This window comes from Etheostoma spectabile, chromosome 17 (assembly GCF_008692095.1).
Source record: "Etheostoma spectabile isolate EspeVRDwgs_2016 chromosome 17, UIUC_Espe_1.0, whole genome shotgun sequence".
Lineage (NCBI taxonomy): Eukaryota > Metazoa > Chordata > Actinopteri > Perciformes > Percidae > Etheostoma > Etheostoma spectabile.
Window position 1 is genome coordinate 16,360,232 of NC_045749.1, and position 9,352 is coordinate 16,369,583.

Below are 9,352 nucleotides of genomic sequence, written 5' to 3' on the forward strand. Positions count from 1 at the left end.
CCAGTGTAAGCCTGTATGGTAGATGTCAGTGTCTTTGAATATACAGTAGGGTATCAAATACTAAATACTAAATTGCGATCTTTTTTGGCTTTGTAAGCAATAACGTCATAACCTCTGGCCCACTATTCTACAAAGTAATTTATGTGATATACATTTGGAAATTAACCTTTGGTATTTCATATTCTAAGTAAATTCTCTTTCATCATCAAATGCATCCTCAACTTCAGGCAAGTCTGGGAGCCTCTTTATCCACTACTACTGCATTTTTTGTCATTGTCATATCATTACATCAAAAGTAAATAGAGCACACAAGAATGCAAATGAACGCAAACTCCATAAAATAGCCCTACTTGTTTCAATGAAGCATAACATGTTACACTGTCTCTTCCCTCATGCTCAGCTTTGCCATCTGGGTGCTTTCCTGTTCTGGCCTTTTCAGCCCCTGGGCTCTACTCCCTCTCTTTTTCTCTAGGTTACACTCACTACTGTGTGTTTACTTGCACACAGTAACCCAATTATTGTAAATAACTCAATTGTGATAATAGTTCAATTAAAGCATTTACAGGAGTTGTAACAGGATTTCCCCAATAAATATAGTTTACACAATCTGTAATTGTGTAACTGTATGCTAGGATTTGTGGCAGTCCACAGGAACCATTTGAATAAAAACAATTTAAAAACTGAGGAAATATGGGTTTCTGAATTTAACAACTCGTGCCAGCTTAAGTCTAATGACAAAAATCTAATGTGTTTGTGTTCATTGTCAAATATGAAAATTCCGATTTTCTAACTAATTCCGACTTTCTGATATGAAAGAGAGATTTGTCATTTTTTAGTCAGAACACATTCTTTTAATTCCTACAGTTTCAACATTGTCATACTACCCAAGCATGCATACACACCTTTCTGATGTGATGCACAATCCTTAACTTCAAGGTAATGGATAGGGCAGCAAAATAAAGAAGAATGGGGTTATGCATAAGATGGGCCTCCATAAAATGGGATTTGGAATTCAGCAAAACTCTAGCTTGCCTTTGCCCGTGGTAGTTCCAATCCACCCCTGCTTTACAATGTGGTCAGCTGCCAGAACTCCACACATACCTCTGCCCTAATGTGTAGGCCTTTATAACTTATTTATTTTTCATGTTTGTTTTCTTTGTTTTATGTTTATTGACAGTTTTCAAGAAGAAAAAAAAAACATCAGCTGGTGATAGCCTAGGCCTATTTGAAAACTAACTTTTTGATTAAAAATAAACCAACCACTCGAGGTCAATGCCTTTTTCACCGCAGATATTTTGACTTGTCACAGTAGGAAAAGCACAGGTGTATTCAAAACCATTACTGATGGCTGCATTCAACTTAGGAGAGGCCCTGTTATTGTGCATGCTTGATGGAATTGAGCCATTGATAAGGTCATCAATTTCACCTGGGCTTTTCCTACTATGACAAGTCAACATATCTGCCGTGAGGGAAAAGGTATCGCTATCGAGCTGCTTCGTAGGGCTGGACTTGACTAGAAGTTGCGTGGAATCCATAATAACGCGTAAATGAGACCTAGAACCTCAAAGCTCATGGGTACGATTATTATCGAGACAATGAATGCAACGCTGGCATTACGCGCTTTGGTCTCCTTGGTAACCGAGTAAAGAACAAGTCTGTGAGACTTGGCCATAAAGTTTGTTTTTGTATTTTTGTCGTGACCGCACGAAATTTGCAGGTGAGGTTCTTATTGACTGTTTCTGTTTGTCCGCTTTGTTCACAAGCTTCAACTGCGTATCAATATTAGGAATATGTTAAAGTAATTTAATTGTGGAAAACCAATTTGATTATGGATTTACAAAATTTGTCGCGTTAGCGTTAGCTAGCTAGTTACTGTTAAAAAAAAGTTTAATGTTACTTTACTTTAGTTTGTTTTCACAGATTTGTAATTTTAGGACAGACAATTCATTTATAGACACAACATTGAGTTAGTTGTTTTTCACCTAACGCTAGGTTATTTAATGCCCTTTACTGTAATTGTGAAGCCCCTTCGGATAAAAGCGCTAACGCTAACTAACGTAAATAAACTAAGTAAATGTAGTTGATAGAAATTCAAACTCATTTTGGTTTACATTTATTTAATGTGAACGTCGCAGTTCTGTTGCATTATGTAGGAAATGTACTGCCACGTTGTGTGTCTTTCAACAGACTTAACAATAACGTGCCTTCAGCCATGTACTGTCACATTGTGTGTCTTTCAACAGACTCAGCGAACAATAATGTGCCTTTAGCTATGTTCAACAGCAGCAAGCCAAAGCCCGGGTGCTATAGGAGCGACATCCAAAGACTGCTGCTGGCTGCTGAAGCTGGTCAGAAGGATGATATCCTGACCTACTCCTCAGGTCATCTGGGGCCACGCTGCCTGAACCAGAGTCAGCCTCACAGGGACACAAAGCAGTCTTTCTGGAGCATGTCTCAGAGCCTAAAAGAAACCCCAAAACCTCTAAAATCCCAGCTGACACGGACAAAGGCTTTGGTTTATGTAAAGAAGAAAGAAATGAAAGTGTGTCCCCCTAAGTTCTCCACTGGCACTGCTTTAGTAAAGTCTGAAATCTTAAAGTCAAGACAAGATAAGGCTTCTCATTGCTCATCACATGCAGACAAAAGAGAAGATGGGAGTCTGCCTAAAATAGTTTACTGTTCCTCAAACTCTCTGCCAATCCAGCCTAGAGCCTTCTCCCAGAATAAGTCGAAGTATTTATCTGATCTTGAGGGAAAACAACAATTTGTCCAGGAAGGACAGAATAATGACGGCCAGCTAAAGAAGAAACAACAATTTGGCAGGAAAGTCATAGCCAAGCAGGACCTCTGGGCTGGAATACATGTTGCTGAAATGCATGAGAGGAAACTACAAAAGGTGAGAAAGGTCACACAAACCATGACATCACACAACTAGTTTAGTTCACATATTTCTAATGTGTCAATTTTACATGCATGAATAAAGACATGCACAGACTCATGTGTGTGTGTGTGTGTGTGTGTGTGTGTGTGTGTGTGTGTGTGTGTGTGTGTGTGTGTTACTGTCATACCCAGGAGCTGAGTAGGTTGTCAGTTCACAGCTGGCCCAGCAGAGACCGCCTTGCGGTGTTCAGTGACGTCTTTGATGATGTATGTGAAGGCTCACCAGTATTTGGACGCATCCTGAGGGAAATTAAGGTTTTTCCATTTCCTCTGTACCCACTAGCACATTTTTAGCATGTGTCGTCAGACGTATTAAAGCCAAGAGAGAGTGAGTCCCTGGTGTAGCAAGCGGAAGTAGAGCAACCACTGAAACCTGGTCACGATGCGTCTGGGAGCATGTCATCATCGGGCAATGGTTGCATTACTGCTCATTCATAAGAAATGTTTTGCAAGTTTCTTTTTTGCACACAATGGCTTTGCTCTCACTGCCAGTAAAACTGCTTTGTGTTGTTAGTGACTATTAGTGTTTGTGAAACAAAATAAACTGATCATTGTTCAACATTCATTTGTTGTAGGCTAATGAGTAGACAGTGAGGTGGTCCAGCAGCCAAAATCAAAAGAATAAGATCATATATATTGTAATTTTATTCTACAGTGTCAAACTACAGGAAGGACACATATTGCATACTGTATATGGAAACAGTAGCTAACCTGTTACAGTAACCTGCTGATGTGTGTTATTTGTTAACACACCAGTTGCGTTCATGATAAAAGTTTCCACCATCACCTGTAATTCAAAAATGTTAAGCTTGTGTTGATTAAAACAATGTAACAAACCTATGAGCAGTACATTCAAATATATTATTAATTAAGTTTTGATTTCATCAACAAAGACACATAATAAAAACACATCCATAAAATACATAGAGTGAAATAATGTTTTCTTTCTTCTTCCAGACAGATTATGATTTGTATGTTAACCACTTGATGGCTTCCCAATCACCACTACATGACACGGTAAAGCGCAATGCTCATAATGTAATCAAATAAATACATAAGACCTGAGACAAGAAGGTTGAGACTTTCTGGCCTTATTTCCTGTCAAAAACATTGACGCCCTTCTGTGGGTGTCAGCTGGTTGACAGCAAGCATAACATAAAGGAATGGCTTCATGTTTACTGTGATGGATTATCAAGCTCAGGCACTTTCAAAGTCTGGAAATTACTTTTCATACTGTGTAAGAATGTCTCCATCTTCTAGAAGGAGTAACATTAGCACTAAGTTGAATACAAAGTCCTTGTAATGTAACAAAACTGCACTTACAGTATAGTTCAAAGGGTCAAAGGTAACTCTGTCATTTTTATGGTCATTTCTCCATTAGGAACCGAACAGGGCTGCTGGCAATGGGGTCTTTTTATCCAGTTAAAAGATTTTTTGGGACATAGAATATGTTAATGGAGTAGGAGAGTTGTATATTACAGATTTTGTAATGTCTTGGAGCCTCAATTCATTTTGCAATAGTCACAGAACAAGCACGTCTCTTGCGCTTGTCGCAAACGATACAAGTGTTAATATGTTTTTGTTGTTCTGTTACAGTTGCTGGATACTTCTCTCAAAGATCTTGGCAATGGCAAAGTAAGGCAAATGGAGCTGGAAGACGCTGAAAAAGAGGTTTTCAGGCTGGAGCAGGAGGCCAGAAGAGCTCTAGAGGAGAATAAACGGTACTGCAAGGATCCGTCTGCTAAAGAACGTATAATTACATACTGTGTCATTATTTTAAGCACTTTTTGTTTTTTTTAACCTCAGAGTCCGAAATGAATCACAGAATGTTCCAGCAATCATAGGCCCAGAGGACAGTGATATGAAGAGTAAGTCTCAAGACTGCATTGGTAGATCTAATCATTAGTAAACCACTTCTAAGCACTTGATGTATATTATCCTGCAGGCAGCAGCACATGCTAACTTGTCAATGTCCTGTGTTCAATGTGTCTCTGATGTGGACGGACTGAACAAATAATGACTTTGTCTTGTAAACAAGCATATAGAGTGTTTTTAGGCCCTGTGATGCATTCTTATTCCCCAGTGTGTTGTTTGTATCTGTGTGAATGTTATGTTTTCTGAATATGAACACAAAAAAAACGTGATCACAAAAAAAGAGAGTTTTTTTAGTTTCAGTGAGTCAGCTGTAACTTTATAATCCCTGCAGGGGTGTGCACGGTGCATTCATGCTAGCTCTTCTGTGTTTGGACAGATCCATATGTGTCAGGGCTGCAGGACAGCTGCACCAACAATCTCCAATCCAAGAGGCTTCAGGTGTTGAACACGTGGAGGGAGATCCAACAGCTGGAGGAGGAGATTAAGGAGAAGCTGGTGTCCTCTGTCACAACCACTGCTACTGCAGGACGCATCAAAGACCTCAAGGTGCTGGGAGAGAAACTGTCTGCTTATACTCATATATTCGGCCCTGTTTCTCACAAGTTTATGAACGGCACAGCTAGACTGTTGCATCGCATTGTGCATCACTTTTGCTTTTGTTTTCTTTCAGAAATTTAAGCAGGACGTGCAATTGGTGATTGCTAAAAATGCATATGGCTGCAGTTTTTATTTAAAATGTATTTTTCTGTTGGCTTCCAGAAAGAGATAATGAGACTGATTGCCTCAAATGACTGTCTGGAGACCATGAACAAGGCAAGGGAGTTTGATCTTTTTCCTACCATATCATAATTTTTTTAAGTATTATAGTTTTTAATTGCATGTCTTGCTCTGTGAAAGTGGGCCATGTTTTTTACTCTACTTTTCTCTCAAGGATCTGGAAAACAACATCAACATGGTGCTAGACAGAGAGAAAGCAAGCAAGGCCATAAGGCGGTACGTGGTATATTGCACATACTGTACTGTGAGACTTGACTCAGGGACTTGTGACTCATTCTAACTTTTTCCATGTTTTTCCACCAGGATGTTATGGGACAAAATACACTGTGATCTACAAACAGAGAGTAATAAGCTTCATCAGCAAGTAACCAGATATGGACATTCCAAAGTGCAATAAAATGAAGAAAAATGTATTAAATAGAGCCACGTCTTTGATTAGCAAGCAACTTAATTATAATACCTTATTGCCCTTCAGTACAGTACATAAAAAAATGTTTTTGTCCAGAAATAACACTGTAGATCATAGTTTAAAACTACCACAAGTATCAACAAGCAAGCAATAACACAATGTACAAATACTCCATTACTTACTCCACAGTTCTGCATTCAAATGTATGTAAATATTAGCAGTAACATGTACTGTACATAAGATTCAAGTACTCATTAAGCAGACTGGCCCCTTTTAAGAATGTTATTCTTGAATATAAATGTTTAGCATTTTATTCTTACTCATGCAATGTTTTTGAAGTATTAAGATGTTGTAGTGGGTTGAGGCGCAGCTCATATGAGCTACTTTATATAATGTTAATTTAGTCTATAATAAAGAATCCTGATTTTAAAAGATGATCATATGTTTTGTGTGTAAAATCTAGTATTATACCAATATTATTCTACCAGTACTATATGTGTCAAATGAATGTAGTGGAGTAAAAGTACAGTTTTGCCTCTAAAATGTGGTGAAATAGAAGTATAAAGTAGCATAAAATGAAAATACTCAAGAAAAACGATCTCAAGTGTTCAAAACACAGCTTTGAGTAATTGAGGACGTCAGGTTTCACAGTTTCCAGTCATCCATCAGTTAAAGAACAGCAGTGAATTTAACATATGTTGTTTTAGTGGCCCAGAGCAGTCTAATTAGTAATATGAACAGCTTCCACCTCCTGTCCAATTAATATATTTTACCGTAATATGAACAACTTCCACCTTCAAGTTGAAATTTAATAAGTTGTGGTGTATGTACAGCCTGGAGCTACTCAAATGTTAATGGATTGAACATAGAGCTGTTTTAAAGCATAATAAAAGGCCTGGTTATTGTCACAGCCATCTTTTTCAGATTTATTCTGTATGGAGCTACGCAAGAACAAAACACCACGAAGGATTAGGATACAGTCCTCTCATTTCTAGCTAGAGGAGACACATTTGTACTGACCCAAGAAGGCATTTGGGGGGAACCTGAAAACCCATAATAACATACTTTACAACTTGTATCAGACCTTTGTTGTTGGACAGGGACATTAAATAGGAAGACACAAAAATCCATATCCATTAGAGCACATTACTCTTCAAACACCAGAGGGCAGCAGAGACATGCCAAATGACTAAAATAACTTTCCTCTGTTTGTCTCTGTACTCATTCAGTGCTAAGTGTCATTTAGTCTGTGAACTTTATCACTTTATCTCAAAACACAATGAAGATATTTTGATGTCTTGATAGAAGTTATACGCTAAAATAACAGCATTAGATGTGCCGAGTTTAAAAGAAAATACAAAGGGTTTTTCCTCTGGGCTCAAGTTCCATGTGACGTTTTGAGTCATAAAAATCCAATTATAGCTTTGTGGATAAAACTGATGGAATTCCTCATTTGATGTGTTCAAGAATTGCAGAGAATGAGCAGATTACAGAAATTATACACATTTTCTTTGGATTGATACGGGGTGACCTTTGCCCCCAATGTGAGAGAGTGCCTTGCTGTCTGCCTGGACCTAATCATAGGTCAAAGTCTGCTCTCTGGCTGGCAGAGCCAGTAGGAGGACAGTGTGTTTCTGTCCCTCACTGTCTAAGCTCTTTTCCTACTGTTAACACCTTCACCTTGTGCAGAGCTTCCTCTGCTTGGATTGTCACCAGTTCAACACCATGCTGCTTCGGACTGCGGTTCTGCTGCTCCTATGCGTGTGCACGGGCATGTGTGCCACTTTAGGCCACTACCAGACTCAAGCAAAGGAAGAGGAGGATGTCCCTGCTGTTACTGACGGGGTTTTAGCAGCTGCCTTTGTAGATGCAGCTGAAGAAGCAGGAGCTCCTGCAGATAAACAAGTAAATGATTTGCCTGCAGTTGAGGAACCTGCAGTTAATTCCATTTTTGGTGACAATCTATTGTCTAAAATACTTGCAGCTGCTGACAAACCAGTGGTGGATGTCCCAGTAGCAGATATTGCAACAGCCAAAGAGCCACAGACAGACAGTGATAGGCCTGCTGGAGACGCCTCTGTTGTGGAAGCTCTAACTGGGGAAGCTGTCACCCAGGAGCAACCTTCTTCGGAGGCGGAGGAGAATGACATTAGACCAGCCGCGACAAACCGGTCCCTGAACGAGCCTTTGGCACACAAAGACGACAACAGCTGGAGCATCAACTCCATTAGAAATAGTTTCCAGAGTGTACACGGATACTTTGACTCCCTGGTGGAGCTGGTGGGGGGACACAATGGTGTGTGTCAGTACCGCTGCAGATATGGTAAGAGATAATCTCTTAACTTTACTTTTTTTTCACTGTTTATGTTTCAGAGAACCACAAGTATTTTAATGGCCTGTAAGGGGAGAGTTGTTGCTGTTTTTAAAAGAGCCAAAACATTTTCAGTACACCTGGTTCACAGTAGATTATCAAACGCTAATTATATTTTGTCCACACCCCTTCTGTTATACTTTATGTAGGTTTTCTTAGCACACTTTGAGTGTCAAATTGGCATCTCTGCTGTCAGTTTATCTGTCCTCAGGCTGCTGATAATGAAAACCTGAAAGAATTCTCGTTATCAGACTAGGAGGTAGATGTACAGTTACACAATCAATACAGATGTACTCAAACAGAAGTTACATCTTATCTGTGAAACAACACACACCCAAGAACAGAGATATCCTGTAGACCCAAGGAGTATATTATGTCATCAGTGTGTTAATGGGTCTTCACTTTAGTATGAGAATTAAATGGAACATTTCTGTTTCTGTAGGTAAACTTCCTCAACCTCGTCCCGGCTACCAGCTCCCAGAGCCCAACGGCTGCAGCTCCTCTCTGGTGGGCTTCCAGGTGAATGCCGCTGTAGGTGGCCCACATATCAACAATTAGAAGAACTAATTGTACATTAAGCCCATAATGATGGAGCTTACCTCAACCGTGATGGCTTAAAATGCGAGGTTCTTGGTAAACTGCACTGACAACATAGTTGTTTCTTTTGACAGCTTGACCTGGGGATTCCTGCTATAACAGAGTGCTGTAACCAGCATGACATGTGCTATGACACTTGTGGCACAAGCAAGTACGACTGTGACTCTGAGTTTCGCTTGTGTGTGCATGGCATCTGCTCCGACCTTAAGAAGAGTCTGGGCTTTGTGTCGAAGGTGCAAGGTGAGATATTTGCAGATATTTACATATTAAGGTGTGTATAAATGAAACCACCAAGGTATGGAGGCAGTTTGTTTGGGAACTGGAGGGTTGCCGATCCAAGTCCCCACATGGAGATATGGTGGTGGACTGGTAGCTGGAGAGGT

General features: G+C 39.7%; 2 protein-coding genes across 5 annotated transcripts in view; both read left to right on the forward strand.

Annotated features, from left to right (window-relative positions):
* The first annotated feature begins 1,629 nt into the window (after window positions 1–1,629).
* Window positions 1,630–6,396, forward strand: LOC116705161 (uncharacterized protein C6orf118). Of its 3 annotated transcripts, XM_032541066.1 has the most exons (11): window positions 1,630–1,717; window positions 2,244–2,657; window positions 2,757–2,896; window positions 3,073–3,195; window positions 3,898–3,957; window positions 4,537–4,661; window positions 4,747–4,808; window positions 5,192–5,361; window positions 5,575–5,628; window positions 5,747–5,808; window positions 5,896–6,396. In XM_032541066.1, the coding sequence occupies exons 2-11, from the start codon at window positions 2,273–2,275 to the stop codon at window positions 5,987–5,989; spliced, it is 1,275 nt and encodes a 424-aa protein (XP_032396957.1). In that variant the 5' UTR covers window positions 1,630–1,717; window positions 2,244–2,272; the 3' UTR covers window positions 5,990–6,396. The 3 variants fall into 3 exon arrangements, with proteins under 3 accessions (XP_032396957.1, XP_032396956.1, XP_032396955.1); XM_032541065.1 differs by having other exon boundaries at window positions 2,271–2,896; window positions 5,896–6,392; XM_032541064.1 differs by having other exon boundaries at window positions 2,244–2,896; window positions 5,896–6,391.
* Window positions 6,397–7,640: 1,244 nt separating this feature from the next.
* Window positions 7,641–9,352, forward strand: part of pla2g12b (phospholipase A2, group XIIB) — a 3,060-nt gene continuing 1,348 nt past the window's right edge. The window contains exons 1-3 of one of the 2 annotated variants that reach the window (XM_032541070.1): window positions 7,641–8,324; window positions 8,815–8,903; window positions 9,044–9,209. In XM_032541070.1, the coding sequence (XP_032396961.1) occupies window positions 7,727–8,324; window positions 8,815–8,903; window positions 9,044–9,209 (853 nt within the window). In that variant the 5' untranslated portion in view covers window positions 7,641–7,726. The remainder of the gene's footprint in view (window positions 8,325–8,814; window positions 8,904–9,043; window positions 9,210–9,352) is intronic. The other variant, XM_032541071.1, reaches the window with a different exon arrangement.

What these genes read in the sequence shown, in the direction of transcription:
- LOC116705161 (XM_032541065.1), top strand. Translation starts at nt 2,273, where the DNA reads ATGTTCAACAGCAGCAAGCCAAAGCCCGGGTGCTATAGGAGCGACATC. An exon ending in ATGAGAGGAAACTACAAAAG is followed by an intron (nt 2,897 to 3,072) that starts GTGAGAAAGGTC and finishes TGTCATACCCAG; the next exon opens with GAGCTGAGTAGGTTGTCAGT. An exon ending in GTCTGGAGACCATGAACAAG is followed by an intron (nt 5,629 to 5,746) that starts GCAAGGGAGTTT and finishes TTTTCTCTCAAG; the next exon opens with GATCTGGAAAACAACATCAA.